Source organism: Ammospiza nelsoni, chromosome 4 (genome assembly GCF_027579445.1).
Source record: "Ammospiza nelsoni isolate bAmmNel1 chromosome 4, bAmmNel1.pri, whole genome shotgun sequence".
Lineage (NCBI taxonomy): Eukaryota > Metazoa > Chordata > Aves > Passeriformes > Passerellidae > Ammospiza > Ammospiza nelsoni.
Genome location: NC_080636.1, coordinates 16,703,651 through 16,728,428, shown reverse-complemented (window position 1 = coordinate 16,728,428; position 24,778 = coordinate 16,703,651). Strand labels below are relative to the sequence as shown.

The 24,778-nt window shown below is 41.0% G+C and overlaps 2 protein-coding genes across 8 annotated transcripts in view; one reads left to right on the top strand and one right to left on the bottom strand.

Annotated features, from left to right (window-relative positions):
* The window catches only part of STX18 (syntaxin 18), a 59,292-nt gene extending 56,558 nt beyond the window's left edge, over positions 1-2,734 (top strand). For all 6 annotated transcript variants that reach the window (XM_059470885.1, XM_059470888.1, XM_059470887.1 and 3 more), the window contains exon 11: positions 1,008-2,734. In XM_059470885.1, coding sequence (XP_059326868.1) covers positions 1,008-1,103 — 96 coding nt within the window. In that variant the 3' untranslated portion in view covers positions 1,104-2,734. The remainder of the gene's footprint in view (positions 1-1,007) is intronic.
* Positions 1,952-24,461, bottom strand: NSG1 (neuronal vesicle trafficking associated 1). Of its 2 annotated transcripts, none has more exons than XM_059470891.1 (5): positions 24,260-24,461; positions 23,742-23,893; positions 19,948-20,064; positions 9,319-9,429; positions 1,952-4,124 (listed from the first exon to the last, which is right to left on the bottom strand). In XM_059470891.1, the coding sequence occupies exons 2-5, from the start codon at positions 23,868-23,870 to the stop codon at positions 3,924-3,926; spliced, it is 558 nt and encodes a 185-aa protein (XP_059326874.1). In that variant the 5' UTR covers positions 23,871-23,893; positions 24,260-24,461; the 3' UTR covers positions 1,952-3,923. The 2 variants fall into 2 exon arrangements, with proteins under 2 accessions (XP_059326874.1, XP_059326875.1); XM_059470892.1 differs by having other exon boundaries at positions 23,742-23,896; positions 24,260-24,440.
* Positions 24,462-24,778: the final 317 nt, after the last annotated feature.

Genomic DNA, 24,778 nt, shown 5'->3' with positions numbered 1-24,778 from the left:
TTTTAAGCACTTGTGAAGTTTTTTTAAAACAAAGAAGTGAGGGGCATAAATTGCAAACTACCACTATAAGACAGTGTTGAAATGGTTGAAACAGAATGCTGAATGTTAGCAGAAGAAATTTTGAACACCTCTTGCATGCTCCTAGTAAACAAATCTCTTCCACTTTTACTAAATAGAAGGAAAGGTTGTTTTATTTTGAGAACTGAGATTACAATAAAAATGGAGTTTCTAAATTAGGCTACTGAGTAAATGGCTCACTTGTTTCTCCCTCCCGAGAGCACACAGAAAAGGTATTTCAAGGGTGAGTTGTCCACTGCTCTGCTCTTCTGAAAAGTGCACCAAATATGGCAAGAACTGAAGCTATATTTTATTTTACTTTTCACATTTTTAGGTAGAACTAAGTTTCCTAAACCATCCTGAGAAACAGTTGTGAAAGGTGGTAATATAAACTGTTACTCACATTAGTGTTTGTATCATATAAAAAAAATTCCTTATGTAAATATAAAATCTCAATCTAAAAAATTAGAGCAAAAACCAAGTCCCCTGCTGGTCAATATTGGAAAGGAGTAGCCAAGAAAAATACTGGCTCTGAGACTAAGTGACTGTGTTACCTCCAGAGGTGTCAAGGATTTTGTATTTGTTTGTTGTTTGGTTTTGTTGTTTTTTTCATTTGTTTCAAGTCAGATCTTTATTAGAAAGATGAAGGCCTGATTCCTTTTAATCAAGGAATTTCACTTCTGAAACTTAGAACTAAGTTTGAAGCATTGTACTTTGCAATATAGCTCCTGGAGTTTGATTTGTGCAATTTTAAGATTTTGAGTGTGACTTCAGTGTGATAAATCTAAAGAGGTACCAGCCAACCTGACTTGTATTCACCTGGAATTAAGGTCAAATTTTGTTGTTTCTCTCGTGGGAGGGAAGGGTGATGCCACAAACAGGCATTCTGAGTTGCCACTGTTGAAATTGTATTTACTGGTAATGGTAACAGGGATAACTTTCCCTCACAGGCCATCAAAAACAATGCTGGATTTAGAGTATGGATCCTCTTCTTCCTTGTGATGTGTTCATTCTCCTTGCTTTTCCTGGACTGGTATGATAATTAATTAAACATATATTGGCTCCATGCTCTGTTTGTAAATGTTCTGACATTTTTTTAGTGGAGCAGGGTATAACAGCATACCTATGTATTTTATGCATTTTCTCATACCTCTATGATGGAATTAAAGTTTTCCAGTAAATCAATTGTGCACATATCCATTAGTACATTCATTTTAAATCCCTGTATCAAACATAAAACCACGCTTATCCACTGGAGAACACAAAAATCTTTGAAAGAGCTGTGAAGAAAGCAACAAGCTGGAGCAGACCTAACAGAAGAAAAAGCAACAGTACTGGTTTTGTCACAGCCACCCACCTGTGCTGTGGGAAGTCCAGCTCCCATCCCAGAGCAAGAGAAAACTGTTACTGTGCAGCAGCATCTACGCTGTCTCAGGCGTTTATTTCATCACACCACTTCAGTACACAGTGAGCACTTTGCACATAAATGACCTTTACTTCTAATCCTTTGAAACTACTTGTCTCAGAAATCAGCTTGATCTAATGGTACTAATAATGATAAGGAGTCAAGGAGAGAGCTTTACTTGTAAGTGAAAAGAGAGAATACAACACAAACAGATTGTGCAATGAAACAGATGTTCTGGGATGCTGGAATAAAGCCAAAGGATAGACAATTCAACTCCTCAAAGTACTAAACCTGGCAGCAATCTGTTAACTAAAAAAAGTCTCAAAACCAAGTGTAGATAAGAGTCAATAAACTCCCTCCTGATTAATCAGACAGAAAATGGTTTTGACTTCAAGAAGCATAAACAATCTGTTTCTCCTAGCTCATAAGGCTTATTAATTTTTATTGTTTATTGTTATGAGGAGAAAAATAAGTTGTTTCTCATCAGTATTTACTTTTGCATTAAAGTTTTTATTGTCCTAAATTTAAGGGGAGGAGATGTATCGTGAATCATTTCTATTTAGAACAGTCTTGGGAAACAGACCTTTCCATCCTGTAAAATCTGAATGTCCTCTATAAGTATGCTGATACGAAATGTGTGTGTTTTCCCATCTCTCTTCTGAAATGTATATTTCTTTACATTTTATGCAACAGGTAGCATCTTTCTTATTCTTTACTATGCATAGAGTGAAAATGTCAAAAGTTACATGTGAATCAATTGTATTCAATAAAGCAGATACCTGTTAGAAAATGCAAACATGGTATGTTTTAAAGATCTTCACATAAGCTTAATATTTTTAATTGCAAAGAAAAATTTGGCACATAGCTTATTGCTTCTTAGGCATTCCACATACCATGATGACTTAATAAAAGCCTTTCACAGCTGCACTGCGTAATGCACATTTCCTATCAAATTTAGAGCACTGAGTCATAATGGTTATTTTTTACTGTATTGGAATGACAGGCTTCTGCTGAAGAAAAACAGAAGTAGATATGACCACATTTGTTCTACTACAAATCTTGAGAAACAGCTTTTACTGATGTTTTCCCCTTAAAAAAAAGGAACTTTTGACATGTCCACTCTCCCTTGTCCCATTCAAGTTACATGAATAAAAAAGGCAACTTGCTTGCCCAGATGCTTCACACTTTTGTATATTAAATTAATAAGATGTCTTTTTATAATGTATATTTAAGATTTATAATAAAAATGAAAACATGATTTCACACAAAGAATAGGTAAGTTTGTAATTACAATGGACCTTTAACGTGCATCCACAATACTATGTTCTTCTACATCTTTTCCCCTCCCAAGCCATACACAAACAGTTCTACTCTTCACTCTCTTTCACATGGAGCTTTAACAGCCAGTTGTGGTACCTAACACACTACTGTTTCACTTGTGATGCTCCATGTTTTAAAAAGTATCAAACTGCAAACCATACATAAACAGAAAGCTCTTTCTAACTAATAAAAAGGGAAAATGTGATGTAATACAGGAGAAAATTTAGACATATTACTCCTTCAGCTGTATCCAACAAATGGCATAGTGGACTACATGTACTGTGAATAGGCTTTCTGCCTCTTCAGTATGATCAAAAGATGTCATTTCTCATTAGAACATCCTGAACTGTATATTTTTTACACTATCCTCAACACCCACCACTAAACCTGCCTGTGTTTTTCCATAAGTCTATCTAGTTTGTGTTTCAGTGCACATCCTTACCAAGATGCTAAAGCCACAGTGGAAATGCAGTTAAATCCTGCTGACAGCAATAAGAAAACATTGAGCATGCCTTGTTGCAGAGAACTTCATTATCACTTACAAAAACAGGAAAGGAAATGGAAGGAAAAATGCGACCTGACAGTTTCTTTCTCCATACAAGTCATTACATTACGCCCTGATGTCAGTACTGACTATCATTCCTGCTTGAGCCCAAACTAAACATTACTTACAGCTTTCAGCTAAACAAGAGATCACTCTAGTTATGGCTGGGGTGTTTCAGTTTGCAAAATGAAAAAGAATTCAAAAACTTAATAAATTAAGTATCTGTTCAGACAACAGAACACATGATTTATCTAAGGTTCAAGCCCTGAAAATCCAGTGACAAAATCTATCAGTATCCAATAAACTGCAAGAACATATCTAACATTGGATTTTTTTTTAACATTGAAAATGGTGTCAAAGCTCTACAGCAATGCTGATATGCACCTGGGGTTATGCCCATGAATGTTCTGCAGCAAGTTTTTGTTTTCACTTTTTTCTTTTTTTTTTTTTTTTTGCAAAGCAGTATCAGCAAACAGAAGCAGTTACACCATAAACATGAGTAACCTCTAAATTATCCATAATTATATTTAATGAAAAGTTCCTTGAAGTCCCTTAGTTACCTTCAAATGACATACTTTTAATAATTAGCTTATCATACTAAGCTGATTTCTCAGCAGCTTCAGTCTCCTGTTCAGAGAGTTTCTCTTCTGACAGTACTGTCATCCAGGGGGACACGGAGCGCGTGATGGCTTGTTTGGCCAGGTTGTAGTGGTTTATGACCGTGTAAAATTTCCCTCGAGCGCTGGAGTCTTGTTCAGAGTAGTAGTTTTCCAAGCCAGCTGGAATGCACTGATTATTCTGAAAAGAAAATCCATTGCTTAGGTTTCCGATACAGCCCCCCACACACATGAAGTAGATTAGGTTTTTTTTCTCCTTTTCCTTTTAATCTAAGACAAGAGTCACTCTCTGTGAGTCAAGATGCAACATACATCAATTAACTACAGTATTGTCCTACTGTGTTCAAAATGTTCTTCCCTGCAATCCTTAAATTACTCATGCATTTGCCAGGAAGACCAATCTGGGTTTATATATCAGAATAATTAACATACAAGAAATATGCTTGCTGAAAATAATTTTGAAAAAGTATTCAGTCTCCAGTTCCAGCCACATTTTGCTGTTTATTCCTGCCCACCAAATTCCAACTGTTTGGTTTACAATTACAGCTGTCTGTATTGCACTGTTAGATTAACTTCAGGCAATTTGCCCTGGTGTTTGCAGTCTGAGGGACAGAAATTAATACAGATATATTGCTGCCAATGTATGAACAGTTTTACAGCCCAGTAGCTCACACATTATAGGGAAAACTCTGTGGGTGGCCAAGCATATGTGGAAGTGTGTACACACGTACAAAATACTTCACTCCTTATTGTCAGAAGAGGTAGTCAACAGCAGGCTTTTAAAAAGCTCTCTGGAGCTGTGAGACTACATTATTTCATTTCCCAAGACTGCAGGAGCACTAAATAGAACCTGCTAGATGCTCAGAGCTTTGGAAAATGAAATAGATAATTTAGAGAGTAAAATAAAAGTCAAATCCACTTTGCTGTCATCTTAAAAGCCAAAGTGAATGTGGCTGTGCAGTGCATTTGTCGCAGGGATCATCCAGGAACTCTTCCAGTCACAGTGCAGGAAGAGCCTACAGAGCAGCTCGTTGCACTGAAGAAAAAAGTTATTTAGGCATATACTGTGGTCCCCAGGTTCTGCCCCAGAAGGTCTTGGGGTATCTCTGCAGGTCCTCTTGCCACACTGGCAATCTTGCCTGATAATTTACGATGTTAGGGCAGTCACCTGAGCAATTGAATTGACTGTTGTAAGCCAGAAGTAGCTGCAGCTTGAGGAAAAATTCATTTAGTAATTTCTACTCTGGCTGTTTTGAAAGAAATAGAGTATTCAGTCCTCTTGATTCCAGCACCAGAGGACTAAAATTTATAATACTACAGCACAGCAGCTTTGAACTGCTGCTGTTCTCCTACTCAGCAAACAGAATTTTATATTGGGACTTTCTCAGCAGAAAAACACATGCAAAAATTCCATGGGTTTCAGGACCAGATTCTACCTTAGAAGTGTCCACATTTACTTCTGAGTTGACTTTTGTCCATGTCAAAAAAAAAAAAAAAAAGGCATAAATAAGCACAAGTAACAACTCTTTCAAATGGTTTTAAATCAGAAAGCAAAAGATGGATGAAGACCCAGCAGACAGTCTTGGCTTAATACAAATTTTGCCTCCTAAAAAGGAAAAAAATCATCAAAAGGTATGAAAGAAGAAAGGAATACTTGTCAAAACAAGAGGCCCACAGGTAGTCTTAGAACCTGTCTGCCCCTGACAAATTCCATCTCGTGGCACATGTGATGGCTCAGAGATGCCTGGCTGTCACAGGACTGGCAGCCTCCTACAGGCAGCACCTCACTGCCTCAAAGCCTGGCAGACTCACAGGAGTGCCCAGAGTTTCCACAGCCACCCTGGTTCCCTTCATCTGTAACCTTCTGTCAAGGCAGCAGCTGGGACAAGTCTCCCTTCTCAGTTTTGTTGAAGTGGCACCACAAAGCAGATGGGATTTACCCCTGGTAAACAGCACCTGTGGCAGTTCAGCACTGTAACTCAACAGAGGCTTTCCTGTCCTCATAGTCAATGTGTGTGTCAGCTGCAAGACTGGGACCTAGATTTATAAAAACATAATCCAGGAATATGGAATAGAGCTATTTGAGATGCATATTCATATACATCAACCATGTCATCTTCTGGAAGTATTATCCATGTTTTATCTGGGATAACTGACACTACTTCTGATGTGATAAAATGACTAAGAAGCACATAGACACAGACATATGTGTAGTGATTATTTCACTTAGTCATGGGATGTAATCACAATTCTAAATATTTAAAGTGGGGAAAGGAACACAGTCCATTGAACTAATGAAATCTGCCAAAGAAATTCAACCAAATATAATTATTAGAGCTGAAGACAAGCCAAGATTAATGACAGTCTGAAAAAAGCTACAGAATCCTCTGTTGATTTCAGAAGCAATTTGCTTTGTAGCAGGCAAAAATGACTCAGTGATGTTTTTTGGTTTCTTTTTTTTGAGGGGGGGGGGTTGTAGTTACAAACATGCAAGACATCTGACAGAAGTGCCTTAAGAAACAGACATCAGTTTCCCTCCTGACTGCATTTTTGCTCCTGGGATTTCATGCTTCTAGAAGAGATGGAAAACAACCTCTCCTTTCACTCACTGCCCTATGTGTACTGCCTAAGGACAGCCCTTTGGATTAGTGCCCAGTCAAGGCAAGCCATGCACTCAGTGACTGAGTGATGGGAAGATGGGAACTGCTGCTGATTCGTACCCAGCCACTTTCAGCTATGTAGAACATTTATTTCCATCCTTTTTATTTGTTGCCATGGTTCCCAGGTGAGAGAAGAAGGAAGGCCATGAGGAGAAACTGGGATGCTCCAGAGTGACTTGCCAGTCTTTTTTTTTTCACAACCCTTCTATTTTGGAAATTGCTTACAGGTTATGGCCTTTGATGCCAGAGAAAACCCTGGTTGCCAGTCTATATCTGGCTGAATTAAGATGATTCCTTTTGTTCCTTTGACATGAAGACCCCAGTGGAATTCACTTATAAATAGTATCTTCTGTCACGTTAACTTTGCTGGGTCAGTAATTCCCAATTTCACAGATGATGGTGTGGTCCTCAATGCACTGAAGTGACTTTGCTGTACTGCCCACAAGTCTGTGTGAATGCAGGTGCTTTGGCAACAAAAGCTAAAGGGTAACACACAGTACAGAACACACTGAAACCCTGGGGAAATTCTTCTGGATCTAAGTGCACTCAGGTTTTTGTGGTGAGTCTCACCAGGAGGTTCTGATGAGTGCTCCAGAGAAGCAATCTGCACAGCAGCAGTACTGAGGCTGTGTCAGAAAGCTTAAGCAAGCACAGAAATAAGAGTGCTGTACAAAGGCAAATGAGCACCTTTTTAAGCACACCTTCATGCCCTGGAGGCGTAGTACAGCAGAAAGCTTTGGAACTGCTCCATGGATGAGAGCATCAAAGCAGAGAAGAGAGGCTGACTCAGAGCTGTGGTTAGCTCAGCCTTTATGCAGAGATTCCTGCTGCACCAGGCTTCCTGAGGCAGGCACACCTTTGCCCTTAACCAGGAAATCACATCAGCATCTAAAGCCTGGGAACATGCAGGCTGGGTAATGTTGTTGAGTCCACCTGAAACATGAAGCCAGTCCACAGAGACACTGGTCACAAGGTGACAGACTTCACGTGTCCTAGGACATCTGTGCCAAGCTGTGCCATGACATATCATGGACTCTCCCAAAAAAAAAGACACAAATAAATACAAAGTCATCTTAACAGTGGTAGTTTTCAGGCTTTGTGTCATTTGCCAATATCCTTATTGCAGAATTCTTTCTTAAAAGAGGTACATGACCAAAGATGCTCTGTCTCCTGGCATTATGCCATCAAGCAGCTGGAAACAAAACACCAGCTCCAAGAAAATCAACAGGAGAGTAACCATGATGCAGCTCTGTGTATGTACTGCACCTTATGAACAGAGCATGAGCTATGGGACATTCTGCCTAACTTCTGTCCCAAACACAGGACCACAAAGAGAGAAACACAACCAGACTCTGGTCACTGGGCAACTGAAATGTAGCTGAGAAAGTGTTCTTTCCTTAACTATTTGTGACACTGGCAAGAAAAGCCAGAAGAAGCCAGAAAGCTGCAACCCAAAGGAGAGGACAGCTTGGTGTGAAAGGAGGCAGAAGCAGGAGGCTGTTGCTAGACTCACACAGGAACATGTCAGGATCACATCAAGACAGGCTTGAAAGGCACATAACAGTCCATATTCCAGACTGTTCAATGCCAAAAGAAAGCTTAGGGGAAAAAAAAAGGCCTACTGTCCCCTGAGACATGAACACAGAGGGGTTTCAGTGCCTGTCTGAGGCAACACAAAAAGCCAACAGCAGAACCAAAAGCTGGATGTCCTGAGTTACAGCCAAGTATTCTAACCACAGTATCTTTTGCCCTTGAACAAAGGGGAAGCAGTAACCAACTGAATGCTTGAACCTAAATTAATCCAGAAGGGCATCACTGATTATAATTTTGAACTAGATTCTTGTAAGATATTTATGTGCTTGAAGTGACAGATAAAATCCTGAACAGAATAGTTGAGGAGTGCTGAGGCAGCCATCTCTTCTTGAATCCTTTTGAAGTTCATACTGGGCACCCTTTTGATTTATTACATGACTAAATATTATTAAAAAAATTAAAGGGAATAATGCCATTATCACTGCTACTTTTCCTACCTAATTACAGCCAAGTTCAACTCTGCGAAATTTACAACTGGGAAGTCAATGTTACTTTCCTGACTTTCCGTCCAGGTCATAGCAAAGGAGCCAGCACCACCATCTCACACAAATAAAGTGAGCCCAGCCTCCTTTTGGTTAGAACCACTACTTTTTACAATAAATGTGTTTTCCCTTTTTTGGCATCACTTTTGGCAGTAGGGCTCAGGGGTCACTGTTCTAGAACAAGAAGTTCTTAGTACAAAAATAACCCTGAAGTAACTCTACTACTCTTAATGAGAACATCACTCTACTTTTTCTTTGACACATATTCCAGATTTTTTTCTCCACATTTTATTATTTTCTCATTTCCTAAGACACAGTAATTTGGAGGAACGTGCATCATTAAACCATATGACCTATAAATGAGGGCTTTGTCCAGACAACTGCAGTTTGAGAGACACAAGTGTTTAGACTTTTGCTATATTTTCAATGTTTAAAGCATTAGCAAAATCACATTATTAATACTGTGCAATAGTACAACTTCAATTATAAATTCCAAAGCAAAAGCACAGCAGGAAGCACACTAACCTTGTAAAGAAACACCAAATCTATGCAATACATCATGCCTTAATCAAGGCTATGCCTAAAACAACACAGAATACTCCATACTCTACTGTTTTTCTAGAATGGGTATGCAATTTACCTTGAAAACAAATCCTTCTGGACAGGTATGATCATACTTGTAAACCTTGTAGACTACCAGAAATACAACACACGTTAAGAACGCAAGGGCAAAAAGGACCAGCACAGTTACCTGTAAAGAAAAATAAAACACACTTATGTTAGTAATGCACTGCTTGTTCTACTGCTGCTGGTTACTGCAGGCAGCAGAAGCCAGCTCTGAATGCACTGTACAGTAAAATCAGGCAAAGGATAAAACCAGCTGCTTAATTATTGAGGGACAACAGAGAAGCAGCACCTAAGTGCTTCCACCCTGCCCCTCTCAGAAGAAAGAGGATCATCTGGGCAGTACACATTGCCTGTGCACTGCAAGGCTTTATTTAGTGCATTTCTGTTCAAGGCACATGAGGCCAGGACACACCAAGGTAGCTTGTGTCTGCTGTTTTTTCAGTATGTGGATGATGTAAGTCTAAGTCTAGTTTATGTCAGCTGCTAAGCATGTTTGTTTTCCCTGTGCCTGTCCAGGAATGGAGTCAGGTGATAGTAAGTTAGCACAGGTGTCATCCAGAGGTGACTTGCAGGGCATGGACAAAGTCATGGCAGCCCTCTCTTGTAAGCATTAGAGGATTAGAGGTCATTGCACCTGCTCTGAACTTAGGGGCAGCTACACCAGTAGTCTGCATTCTTGGTTGCTCAATACTCCTTAATTTGTAGGTTGAAACAGTACTCGTTCATCACACAGAGCCTCTACAGGAGTAGCTGACTGCCAGATCCGTGAGGAGACACCCCCTGTTGGACACGGGGCTGGCCTCCAGGAGTTTGGCACCTCTTCCCACAGGGCTCACAGAGAAGCCTTACACACAGCCTGGCATGGCTTTTCACCTTCAGTACCTCTCTGCCCCTGAGCTGGGGCAGCAGAGAAGTCCAAGACACACCTTAGGACAAAGCTGAAATCAGTGTCAGGATCAAGCTAACCTTTCCCAGGTACAAACTGAGCAGCTGGAGACCAGCAGCCTTCTGCTGTGTCACAAGACAGAATTACATCACCCACTGATGAGAGAAAGCACAACATTTTGTCTGGCAGTTGCAGTACAAAACTCTCTAAATCAGATCCATTTTTGTGGAAGGTGTGAGTGAGCAAACAGAATTCTTTACCTGGGAAAGTATCCCAGATGTGTGTTTTTATTATTCTAAAACTTCTACTGATAGACTAAATAGTAGGTCATGGAGACTACAGAGTAAGAGTGATTGAGATTAATTTTCTTTTGGCAAGTTAGAAAGAAGCAGGCATGTGCTACAGCATAAGAAACAGTAATAAACAAGATTATATTATTCATTTTTTAAAACAAAGCACAATATGATCTAAATTTGAAGTAAGATGAGTAAACCAGCTATATACACCTTCTGAAAAACGAATTTACACATATCAGTGTCAATTAATTGAAACAAGAATAATCTGGTATTTGAAAAAGCCAAATCAACAAAAAATTGTAGCTTTGCCTCTTGGTAAAAACAACCACCATGCAGCCTCCTTTTGGTAAAGCTCCGAACTAACAGTTTGCAACACTGCAAGCTGTGTGTGGCAGTGGTGTTAGGACATTTCAGGACAACAATAAACTTAAGGGACTTGTCATCCTGTGAAAGCAAATCTCTTCGTGGGCAGACAACAGCAAGTGCTGTATTTCTGGCTGAATCAAGGTTGAGTAGTGTGTGTTGCTGAAGCCAAGGATTTAATAAGGATTTTTGATAGGAAAAAAATAAGCAAAAAAAGGGAAGGCTGGAGTAGAGGCAAGGAGAACTGCAGATCAAAAAGTAATTTAGCAGCAGAAATGCAGATATTAATGTAACAATTGAAATGAGACATGGAGCAACATGTTTAGTTTCTCAGCTGTCATTGGAGTACAAAAAGAAAAAAAATTCTTAATTAACCTCTGAAAACATCACACTGACAACAATTTTCATATCTAATTAGCCTTTCTCCAAGTTCATTACTTATTTGCATACACAAAAATTAGCATGGATAGCTCACACTGTCTTGTCAACATTGTATGTTCTCCTTACATCTCCCATGCCTCCATTCCCTGCATGAATCCAAGAGACAAAGTACATTTTCACCTTCCTTTCTGGCCATTCTCTGTGGCCCAGTTTAATAACAACCAATGTAGCACTCCTACACATCTCAGCTGTGGCCTAGCTCAGCCCTTCCAACAGGTTTTTTATCAGGCTCCTGGCTCCACAGAGCCTTCAGCAAAGGCTGCTCCCTTCAGGAACACAGGCCTGTGACACGGGACACGGGCATCAGGCACAGCTGCTGTGGCACACATCAGTTCAGCTCGTATTTGTCTCCACCACGGATAGGAGCTAAGAGTTTTAAATGTTTTGAGAAGTACTCTTGAAAAATATATTTGAAAATATATCTGAAAAATATTCTATAGAAGTATTTTAACTGTGTTTCCCAGCCCTTCTACTAGCAGCCAGTAGTAGAATTGTAATATTATTTCCACACTGTAACCACTCAGTCATACAGATGAGGTCTCAGGAACATAGTGAGGCAACAAACTAACAAGCTGTTTTGTAATTGAGACTAAACGTTTAGATAGTAGAAAAAACTGTATTTCCACAGTCATTGCAGGATCACTCTTCAAAGCTTCAAAACTACTCTGAGAACTCACTGCTTTTTAAAAGAAGATCAAAGCCCAGTGTTTTGTTGATTGCTGGAGCCTGGCAAGCTGCAGAGCCATGGCCTCGGGTGATTTGCTGAGACCCGGTTTCAGTGGCACTGTGAGGCTGTGAGTTCTCACTGCTTGCACAAGTTCTTCCATTGCCACACAGTCAGCCATGGCAAGAGTTCTCAGGGGTCCTGCTTCAAAAATATCACAGAATTTTCTCTCTCACTTACTCTATTTCCTAATGTTACTAATTTTGGTATTAAGATGTAAATTTTTACTCTCATTATCTCCAGTGATTTGCAATCACACTCCATTTGCAAATCCCTAATCAAGTAAGCTCTTGTCTCCTTCCTATTAGGAGAGAAGCTCCCTTCTCTTACCACCCTTCAAGATACAAGGAACTCCTATTTAAAGACAGTTGCAGATGAAAATGGCACAGATGGAATCTAGCAATGGATTTCTTTCCAAGGTGATTGCCATCACCTGTTAATCCAATCCACTTCTCACTTTTAAATTGAAAATCCTTTTCTTTCTTCTAATAGCCATTTCTCTTCATTCTCATAACCCACCCCAGTGGCCCACAGGGACCACTTCTGAACCTGAGGCAGTCAGTTTCTCTCCCTAACACACTGCAACCCTACCTCTGTGCCTCACCTCCTGAGCCCTCTCTTCCCAGATGCTTTTCAGAGATAAAAGCATGAAAAAAGAGAAGGCAACAAACAGCTCTTCAGACCACAAGGAACCCCAAAGCTGTCATGGTATTGCTTTCTTCCATAGCAACTTTGCACCCTCACTATAAACTACAGTTATTTTCTTCTTCTTCCCAACACACTACTCACAACTTGCCCTCCTCCTCAGGCAGGAGCAGCTGCCATGCATGCACAAGCACCACTTCCCTTCCTCTGGAAGGAAATCTTGAATCTCCTTTTTTGTGGGAGCCAGCTGGCACTGCAGGACCCCACACAGTACATTCACGAGCAGAACTCTTGTGAATTACTGTGATCATTCACTGCCATGTACATCCTGCAAGAACTCCAAGGTGACTGTCACACCTCAAGAGTGATGGGCTTTTAAAATACTTTATTGAAGTACCTATAAGATAGGACAAACAACCATTTCTTTTAACTAGAAATCCAAAGTGTGATTTTGCTTTCATCTTGAGTGTGACATTTGAAGTTAGTTTTAAGGAATCTGGCAGCAAAACGAAGCAAACAGAGAAGATGACAAGACATTATGTATGTGGCAGATTTTTGAATAGATTGTAAGTGAAGAGCAGAAGAAGGACAACGTCTAGCCAGAAGCCATTAGAGTAATCAAAATGAGAGATGACTAATGAATGAACTAAGCATACCCAGAGCAAAAAACCTGTCTTCAGACTCTGTAAGCAGTTAGCTGAACAAATGAAACTCACCATATCTGACAACTACACTATCATGTAAACAGCTTGTGATAAGGCCTTTACCATAAGATCTAGCAGATCTTCCCCGTCAGTCTATGCTACTTTGCCTCAAGACTACAAGACTATAGATTATAAAGACTACAAACCATATTTTCTCTGCCTGGCAACTGCAGTCTCCTTCTTCCTCACTCCACTAATGTTTATTTGGACTCCCTTTTTAATCAAGCTGGAATACTACAGCAAAACTGTACCAATAATACCAGCTCATCTTCACACCCTTTCCTGGTTGTATTTCAAGCATGCACAAGTCTACCCATTTTGCTCCTCTCAGCTCCATCCTTTTGCTGTTTATTTTATCCCACTGTCCCATTAAAGCCTGGGTACAATTAATTTCTCCCCTGCCTTCACTTCTACTTGTCTAATCCTTGCTATTGCCTGAGATTCTTTCATTAAGCCACTCATACTGTGCTGTTGTGCACCACACCTTCCTTCGTGCTTTTTCTTCTGTCAGCACACAAAGCCATGTCGAAGCATTCCTCTTATTAGAAGAACTAACAAGTTTATGCAATGATTTTCACTGCTCAGTCACTGGCTCTTGGTCACATCTCCTCTCTGCTCCACATCTATGCATTACCTATTTCAATTGCAGAACACAACTTTCATTTCTGATAGGTTTGTGAAGTGTGAGGCACAGACTTGCTGCCAGCCCTGAACAAGAAGAGTGAAAACATACACAGCACCTTTCATGGGAAATGATTTAGAGCCAGTTAATGTTTTGCTCACCAGTAAAATGCAGAGACCTTTGGGGTAAAATACAGCAACTCTGTACAACTACTTAGGACAGGAAATTAAGATTATTTCTATCAAATTTAAACTACAAGAGAATTTTAGGCAGACAGCCTGTAATTACAATAGATTGTGTCTGGCTACATCCCACAGACAAAAATTCGTAAAACATTGCATTGACTTTCTTGCTAATGGCCATGACCTCCATTTCACCTCTCTCCACTAAAATCCTGCATCTCCAGCTACACAATGCCCTCTACCAGCATATTAGAGAACACAAAAATCAGCTTTCCACTTATCACTGCTTCTGCAAAATTATGTCCTTGTTTGCTATTACCTCAGCCTGTCCCTGAAAGTTTAACTGAAAAACATGTCTGAAACAACACACTCAAGGATTAAGAAATGTTAAGACATTGGAAATGGCAATGTGAAAGAAAAAAAGGAACATTTACATCTATACATGCAACATTTGACTCATATTCATTTACAGAGCAATGCAAATTACACAGAACACCCTGATGCAGTGCCCTGCACTTGCTGTGGGAATATACAGGATGACCTGTGACTCCAGAAGACAACCAGGTGCCTTGTTTCAGAAGAGTATTTCTAATATTACATGTCAGGTTTAGCTCTATGACTGGTATCCATCCACTGAACTCAACTGCTTCACCACAACATTCCCATCAAAACTTTGTGCTCAAAGAGGATGATGGTTTGGGGGCAGATTGTACAGAAAAAGCAGTAGAAATCAAAACACTGTCCCTTTCAAACAGAAATGACAAAGAAGAGAGAGCTGTCTTGGATGCTTACCTGGAGATTGCTGGGAGTAGCAGCAAAAAATGCAAAAAAGGCAGGCAGATTCATGAGGACAGGAAAAGAAAAGAAGCTACAGAACCAGAGCTTACTAACAGCGACAGTGCCAGACAACAGGAGCAGTCTGCAAGGGAATTGATTAATGAAACCTGAGGGACACACTGTTACACAAGAACAGGTTAACAAGGCACTGGCCTTGAGATCCTAGAGCTGCAGCTTAACCCAGCTGTTCATGGCAATGTTCTTGTCACCTTCTATCACACAACACCATATATTGTATTTCTTAACAGGGATCTGAGGAAGCAGTTCAAGAAACCCTGTGGCACCAAGATAAGAATCTTACTACTTTCTCATACAAACCCAGAAGATACTACTGCAGGCCAGGAAAAAGGCTGCATAATGTTATTACAGCAGAGGAAAGGTTATTTAAGTGATGCATCTGGAGACATCCAAAACATCATCTGTGTCACCTGTGTGACTGGTTCTGTTCCAGTAAATGGGTTTCTAATGGAGACTGTGGCAGAGGACACCTGACTTAGAGCAGGGGAGCTGTGTTAAGCATCCACTCTACTTAAATCTTCCAGTTCTGACTACAAAATTCCTTTCAACCAAAAATTTAGCAGGAGGATTGTCAATGTCATATCAAAGAATATCAAACATAAAAAAAAGGAAAATAACAGTTGCCATGCAGTGCCTTTACTTGCATCAATTACTTTAAAATAACTGTTACACTGAAAGAACTACCTCCTTTATTTTTCTTATTTGAAGTAGTAATGAAAAAATATAAAGCCTGTCAAACACTTATACTTGTGAGTAACTTTAATCCTGTGAGTAGTTCCACTGGAGAAACAGAACTACTAATGACAGTAAGTACCTGTCACTCTTCCAACACTAAGTGACAGACACAGAATCTACTTAAGGAAGTGATACCTGTACAGGAATCAGTTGACATTTCCTGCTCTTAAAAGACTTTTAAAGTGGAAGCAAAGAGCTACTCATCACACAAAGTAATCACACAGCAGCAAAGAGAGAACTGTTTTCCTTGCTTCTGATTATTTTTGCAGCAATAATAATCACTGGCATTACTAAGAAGAGGTAGAAAATTGTTGAGGCAGAAACATGTTTGAAGGATGCCCCTTTTAAGACAGAAAAAAGCCCTGAACAGTTAGATATATGGTGCTTACATTTTTGCAGTCTTAAAGTGACCAGGTAAAACTGCAAGAACTGATCTTGAAGTTTCAATTCCTCTTCCATAACTTCATGCAGACATTTCATCAGCTGACTGCTACTTGATAGTACACAGTTTGCATGGTGTTAGCACAGAGATAAGCTTGAGGCTTTGACTCTGCAGTTAGATGTATGCAGAGATGTCAAAGATAAAGTCAGAAGAACTGAACTGCCTTTGAACAGAAACCAAAGGCTGAAGGCATATCACAGCTTGGGTTGATTTAAGGACTTGAAATTTATTATGAAAAATCAGTGTTTATTTTCAAAATACCTCTAAATGTTCTTTAATGATGTTTTCTCAAAGACAGAAAAAAAAGTCATGCTTTGCTACAACAGATTTTTTTAATTGTTGTGTTTGTACACAACTGCCAGCTGTAGCCCAATCAGTGGGTGCCAGAGTAGACATCCCACTACAAAATCCAACCGGGGGTTGTAAAAACACTGTTCTGTCAATGGGGGAGGCAAAGGTTTGGCCTTGGGTAACTCAGACCATCAATTTTCTTCTGCCCTAACATCCTCCTATGTCCTGGTTCACAAGGATCCTGTGTTACTCTGTAGAGTGGACAATTTACAAGAGAGAAAAATCTGCCTTGTTCAAAGTCACTTTCCAGATGTTTTCCAGAACCAACTCCCTACATCAGCCTACACTGTTCAAAGAACAAAAGCAAGACATCTGTTTCTCAAAGGGAAAAAATCTTAAGTGAAAAAATCACACCTTCCTTGGTGTGGTTAGAGCCATAAAAATAAATTAAGACAACAGCGTTCTCAGAATCGGGAAATCTTCACATTCTTTTGAGACATTCTGATCTGAATTCAGAATGTGGCTTCATAGAGGAAAATGATACTTGCAGTTTTCTTTGAAAACATCCTCAGCTCTGTTATAACTGTGGTAATGTGAATTGAATGCAGAAAAATACATTTTATAATTGATTATTCACCAGGTGCTAAAACACCAAATGATCTACACGACATATGCAATGCTGGAGTGACTTCATTTGTTATAATGTGTAACTTCTCAAGAAGAACAGCTTTAGATGATCTGCACTGCTGAATCCCAAAAATGCAATCTGCTTTGTCATTATTTAAGGAGTACATCCTAGAATACACATGTGAATTATTTGTAAATATGACTGACTCACTTGCTTATTTTTAGCACAACACTTGGGCTGTGTCTTGTGGCAAGCTTGTGCATTGGTGATGTACCATACTGAAGTCATTAAAATGGCATCTGAAAGTTTTTTCATGAACACAAGCCAAAGTCAATATCTCACCAGTTAAATAATGCATTTCATAATTACAACAAATATTTAATTTTCAAACAAATATCTTTTTGCTCTCTCAGAATCAACAGCAGAAGTTAACATGATGGTTCACAATTAATAAGGACCCAGGAGAAAACCTCACACAATCAGTACTTTTCATCTACATATTTATGGAATGTTATCAACTATTCATGTAATATTTATTACTGGGAGTGGTGAATATGACAGTCATCCCCGCTGGAGATCTAGTCAGTTTTCCTTAAAATGTTGCAAGCAGCATAATTACATTCTAAGATTGTTATATAGAGATTAAGGGACATTTTTAGGACCTGAATGTTCTGCATGAACATGGTTTTCAATTAACTGAACAAAAATTTTCCTAACTGATCAATCCCCATACTCTTCTCTGGAAACCTAGACTTACAGCCACAATGTGAATCACCCTGCAATTCCCAAGAGACAGCAAATCCTACAGAAACCTCTCTCTGATGCAGCAGTTACCTAGCAGCAAAACCTAGCAACCCTCTAGTATGAGATTAATCCCAGAGCGATCATCATAAAATAACATCTAAAGGATATTTTATCGAAGTATGCCATCCAAAGGTATATAAAAATGCGATGCAAAAATCCTCAGGCTTTTAGCTGTTCAGCTACACAAATTAGAAAAGACTACCCAACAGCACAACAAGCTATTTGTTTTCAGCAAGGTCTCATTTGCTCAGCTTTCCCAACAAAGACAGAGAACCCCCCCAGGTTTACAAAAGGATGCACAAGCCTTTTAAATGTGACTAAGATATTCAAAACCTTTCCTTAGTTACAGTTTAATGTTCCAGCAATTAAATCCCTTGGGCCTACTGCTAAACCATAAGTACAAAGTTCTTCAGGTATAGGCTCTGCTCAGCTGCTTGGAACCAAAGTCCTATCAGGGCATTCAACATAAAAACTGCTTCTCTTTTCTCTTCTAGACACAGTAAGCATTTTCCAGTCACCTTAGTGTGACCAGGACACACACAAAGACAGCCAGACAAGCTCTCCTTGTTCTGAGCTGTCCATTTGCATTTACCCTACCCTCCTCACCTGAGAGGAAGGGGACTGCTCTCAAGGACTGGAACCATGGTGACAGAGATAAAGAGAGAATGTAGCATTCTCCCTGAGGAATGGCATGTCCTTGCCCCAAACCAAGGAAGAGGAAAAGCTGGAACTAGGATTCTTACCTCCTTGGTAAAACCCTACCACACCCCATCACATCTCTTCTTGGCTGTGTGGGGTTCCCCCCACAGCTTCACTGCATGGCTGGAGACCACAGGTGAATGGCACTTAAAACATTTGTCGCAGCAACACTCTGCAAAGTTCCTTTCCAAATATAGTCTAATCCCTCCTTGAGCCTTCACTTTGTTTGTTTAGCATGCTCTGATTCCACTGAGAGCTGCATATACACTTCTGAAGGTCAGCTTGGGCCTGGGCAGCTTTTAGAGCACAGCTCTGGCACAACAGTACCAAAATCTCTGCGTGTGCCCCAGAAGTCCTGTCATGCAGACAGAGTTTAGAACTGTGCAGTAGAAAGGGAATCCACACCTTTACTGAAACTATGTATTTTCCCTTCATACTAAATATTAGGCTTTCCAAAGGTATTTGCACTTGTGAACTGCAGAGTGTGGATGCCTACTGCTTAAAAATGTTTTGTATCCTTGGGTAAGATGCCAAATTAGAAGCACTGGAAACCTGCAGTCTTATTGTTAAAAGGACAGGGGAGCACGAGCTGAAGTGCCAACTTTCCTGCTTTGCTTTAATTACCCAGAACAAGAAAAACTATCCTCTAGTGTGAAGGGAGAAAGGATATTCAAGCCTTGCATCAGATAAATCCTCAGGTTCCCTATGGGACTGATGAAGGGAGTTGTAAGGGTGTGGACACAATCTGAGTCAGATTCTTTCTGAACTGCCATGTGACAGTACCAGGCATCACCAAACCATAAGATTAAATGGGACCAGGAAAACTGATAGGAAAGCGCTCTGATATATATCCCTGGGTTGCCAAATCATATATTTAACTATAAAAAATACATAATGGACTATGACAGTGCTTTTAAGAGAATGGTTTGGCAACAGTGATAAATAAAAAGCCAAAAAAAAAAAGGAAATGTTCTGGTGGTTCTTGTCCTTCAACACAAACAGGAGCTTTACCCATGCCATGAGCGCTCCCCTGTGCAGCCCACGCACACCCTGGCAAGGCACATTCTGGAGCCCACACACTGACAGAAATGCCTTTGGAATTCATCTGCCAGTGAGGGATTACAAGCAATAAAGCTGCAAGATTTGATTTTGTTTCTAATTGTTCAATTTTGAACCATTATAACATTGAATTAATTTTTCTCATGTCCAGCTATATCCACAACAGGCACTCTGTTATAGCCAGTTCTGACTACAACCAGCAATTGATTTTAAGCACTTCTGCAAACACAACTGAGACATTAACATCTTCACATAGCACTGCTTACCTTAAACCTTTCTGAAACCCCTTCAGTGATGCTGATTGTGAATTCAGCTATTTTAGGAGTACGGAACTTTCCCTTCTTGCGGTCAGGTTCATATTCTGTTTTTGTTTTGACCACAACCTTTAAGAAAAAGAATCAATCACAAAACTGTCAACTAAAGCTGGCCACAAAAACCTTAATTATTCTTTAACTCTTCTTTTATCTGCTACAAGCACATCTAGCACCATATCTTTCCCCTCCCCACTTTGTGTAATTCTTCTTTGAAAGTGCAAAATTATTTATTCCTTTTTCCAGTATATCAATCATCAACTAACTTACCTCTCAAAGTGGTTTTGATGGACCTACAGCAAGACTTGTTATGCAACAGTTTCACAAAGGTTCCATTTTTTCATCTGTGGTGATACTGTGCTCTTATACTAAGCAAGGATAGGTCAAATCCAAATCATGGACCTTCCCACTTTGGATAGTTTGGAAATAGCTACCTTCATTTGCTTCAGGAAATTCCACTAATGGGATTTCAAACTGGACACCAAGAGAAGATTATTGACGACTACCCATAAAAATCTTACAGATGACAACGCCATGTTCTTTGATGGAAGGATTTTGAGGTTAAACAAAAGTGAAATAACCCATGTAGTCTAGTTGCCAATCACCATGTGACAGACTATGGCCCTTGGCATTCTTATTTTTAACATCTAATTTCTGAATTATCAGCTGCAAGCAGCAAGATGCACACAAACCCTTGTTAATGAGATTTCTTCAAACACCCAAGGCTCTTCAGTTTATTCCTTGCTATGAACTACTGCCCCAAGCTACACAATTTAGCACCTTAGCCCTATTCCCAAAATACTCACTACGTCAGTTGTAGCTCCAGTGTTCTCCTAGGCATTCTAATCATACGAAATTTTCACATACCTAACCTATTTGCCTCATTTTTGTCTTCTGCATTTTTCAGGAACTTTTTCCAAGTATTATTCTCAAACTAGGGTACAGTTTATTGTAGTGATGGTGCTATTACAATTTGCTCAATTTCCTCTGTTTTTCCAAGGAATAAGTATCTACTCTTTTAGATTTTTGAAAATCAAATTCTATCTTTATCCCAGCTCACGGTATTAATAGCAAACACATTAATCACAGAAAGGCCTGGCTTGGAAGGGATCTTGAAGATTATCTTGTTCCAACTCCACGCCCCAAGGCAGGGACCCCTTCCACTAGACCAGGCTGCTCAGAGCTCCATCCAGCCTGGCCTTGAACACCTGCAGGGATGGGGCATTCCCAGCCTCCGTGGGCCCTGTGCCAGGGCCTCTGCACTCTCACACTAAACCTTCTCTCTGTTTAAACCATCCCCTTGTCCTGTCACTACAGCCCCTTGTAAACAGGCTCTCTCCATCTTTCTGAAATTAGGATGGTGACACTTCAGGTAGTCAGACACTGAAATGACAAACCTTGGGCTCCCTTCTTCTCACTGCCCTGAGTGATACCTGGAATGTGTAACTGTACCTGGACTCAGTACTAAAAGTTTATTAGACACTTTCACAGTATTACACATACTTGTTCAGGACATAAGTTTAAAACCAACTTACCTATTTTCAGTTATAATTAGTAAGATAGTAGTTATCACCTATTTAACTTTATAGCTGCCCAATAGCATCATGGAAGTTAACCACCTGATGATTTCTGGAATGCTTTTAAACATCTTAGTTCCCTTCCTCCCCCCTTTATGTTACATAATCTCAGGCAACTCAAATCACATTCAGCTGACACTGAATGTACAGTTCTAACTGCTTGGTTATGTAATGTCTTCTTTTGTTTAACATATCTAAATATGAATTTAAATCACTTCATCCCTTTAATTTAGAAACTGTCAAAATCATCAAATCCTTAGCACTGTAGTCTCTACTGTTCAAGAAGTTATGCTTCACTGCCATGCTGGAGCCTTGCAAGTGGATAATAACCATAGACATATGAAGAATGTACTTCTATTCATTATACATGAGGGTCTGCATACTTCAGAATCTGATCTGTGTGTCAATCTTTTCTTAATACAGCTTCTTTTTTTCATGTCAGTTGCTCTGCTCCTGCCTTTGAGTCTCTAACAACCAGTAAAGAGACACTGACATGACTAACCAGTTACAGAAGGACACCAGCAGGACCAATAAATTTAATTTTCCCCCTCTATGTTTGCCAAAGGAAAAGAAAACTAATATACAATTGGACAGTGGCAAGTAGAAGAGCCAATCAAATATCCCTTTATTTAAGTTTCTAGCTTAGCTGGACATTTGCTTTCATTCAAGGCAAATGCCAAACAGGTGGGAGGAGTTCTGCCCATTCTAGCAGGAGCAAACGGGCTGGCACAGAGCCCCTGGGCTCACAACAGAGGCTCTGCTCAGGTTAAAGCCATTACCATGCAGTTCCCTCATTCTGCTTAGCAGTGCAGGAACAGAACAAATCCCTTTGGTCACTGGTCCCTGGTAATCGGTTCTATCCAGTCACCAGTTGGCAGATGTATCAGACACGGTAAGACTCCGCTTGTTCTAAAGCCTTAGGGTGTGATTTTGTCCTCAGTTACAAGATTTACACCCATGTAACTGAGGGCATAAAATGGACCCTCAGGCTCCTGAACAGCTGTTATGGCTTATTGCATTTATGCCTGCCAACTGGTCACTACACACAACACAGAATGCTGTTGATAGCAATTAAAATGGAGGTCACATATTTATTTGTATTGCCTACAAGCAGCACACTACCAAGGAAAATTTTACAAGCTAAAACTCTTTACCCTAACTTCAGATTATGTGAATTTTTTTTGAAGTTTGAGGAATGTATAGCTATCAGTTTATCTACAAGTAGAATGCAGCTTGTGGAAGACATAAGGCAAAAAATAAAAACTGTATGAAGACCACAAAGCTTTTTATTAGCAGATGCATGTGGGAAATTACAAGTAAGAATCTTATTAAAACAGGATACTGAAAACCCTGAAAAAATCCTACTCCTTTGTGCCTCATGTGTAGTAGCATTTACTGAATTCTTTATTGTGAGGACAATAAACATATTTACAGGCTATCACCTTTCTAAATCTTTAAAATTAAATCCCTAATAATCAAGACATTTAATGAGCAATGCAGGAAGCACACTTCCCCTCTAGCATGTAAGCAGCTCACTGGACTGCCCCCTTCCAGCTACAGAGGATATCTGAATCGCCTATTTGGAGGATTTTTTGAACAAAATAAATTGCCAAGGAGAAAACTCAGTGGCCTGTTCTCATGTCATTATTTCAGCTTGTCTGGGGTTAGCATTAGTTTCTCACTGAAGCACAGAAGGAAAATGGAAGTGCTCTCTGTTGCTAGTATGCCCATGCCCAAGCCCATCTTACAGAGAAATAAGGCAGGGCTCTATTCCCCATCAGGGAGGCATTTTCTAGACAGAGAAAATCCATATTATCCACAGAGAACACACAGGACCTTCCAGATGCAAGAGAGAAAAATACAGAATAGGAAGGGTTATGACAATACAGTATAGAGAAGCTTGCATTTGTATAGTATATGTTTCATATAGCAGCACTAAAATCTCGACATGCCCATTGCTAACATTTCACACTGATTTTTAATGCAAATCACCATTAGTGGATTTTCATGAGCTTAGCTGTTGGGGTTTTTCCCTAAAGGTAACTAGCATGCCTTGAAACACCCCATATTTCTTGTCGCTCCTAAGCTGCTCTCTACCCATGACCTATTCTTTTGTTGTTTGCCAGAGATGTGGGTGTGATTCTCCAGGGTGGAAACTAAAGCCTACTGTACCTTATCAGGAGGTGGGAACTGGAGCTGATTGACATCCAGGGGTGTGATCAGGGGGATGGTGTCAAATCCATCCTCCAAAAGGGGCTGCTTTGTGCTCTTCTCGCTGAAATTATTCCCCAGTTTCACCATTCTTCCAGGATAGAGGGATTTTTCTGCTGGCACACACAGGCACACACGCAAAGAAATGCAAAATATCAGAAACCAGACCTTTTCCCAACCCTCGGGGGACCCGAAATACCTTCTGGAAAAAAAAAAAATTAAAATAAAAAAAAAAATCCGTGTTGGTCGCTATGATTCGGTTAGCCACTGGCGTTCTGGGAAGTACGAACGACGACCAGACCATGTACTACGAAAATTAACAAAACCCCACGGCACCACGCACACAAAGCAGCACCCAAACCCCGGACGCGCCAGCGCGGTGCGAGCGATGCCGCCGGCGCGGCCCGGTGCGGCACCGCCCGCAGCCCCGTCCCCATCGCCATCCGCGGCGCTGCCCTCGCCCCATCCCCGGCACTCACCGCCGGCTGCCGGCCCTGGCTCGGGGCGCAGCGATGGCGGAGCGGGGGGCGAGGCGCGGCTCTCGCTCCGCGGGTGGCTCGGGGCGGCCGCAGCGCCGGGGCCGTGACGCAGCCGCCGCCTGGCTGAGGCAGCTCCGGAGCAGCAGCGGCAGCACAAAGGGGCCCGCGGGGACGAGCGGGCGGCGGCTCCCCCAGCCGGCGATGGCGCAGCGGCAGCAGGTGGAAGGGGCGGCGCGTCCCGCCCGGCCCCCCTCGGCCGCCCCTCCCCGGGCGGGGCCGCGCCGGGCCCTGCGCTAGCGGGGCGGGGAACCGGGAGCCGCCGCCCTGCCCCGCTCGGCAGCGCTGGGGCCCGGCACGGAGAGCCCCGGCACGGAGAGCCCCGGCACGGAGAGCCCCGGCACGGAGAGCCCCCGTCGGGGCAGCGGCGGTGGTTGGGGCGGGGAAGCTGCGATACATGAGGCGGCGGCGGCGGCGAGGGACCCCGGCCGCTGAGGGGGGCGAGCTGCACTCCCTCCGGCC

Excerpts from the sequence above, each read along its gene's own strand:
- NSG1 (XM_059470891.1), bottom strand. The coding sequence starts at position 23,870 with ATGGTGAAACTGGGGAATAATTTCAGCGAGAAGAGCACAAAGCAGCCC. Across the intron at positions 9,430-19,947 it reads GGGTTTCAGAAAGGTTTAAG|GTAACTGTGCTGGTCCTTTT; the intron begins GTAAGCAGTGCT and ends TTTTCTTTACAG. Across the intron at positions 4,125-9,318 it reads CAGAAGGATTTGTTTTCAAG|AATAATCAGTGCATTCCAGC; the intron begins GTAAATTGCATA and ends TTTTCTTTTCAG.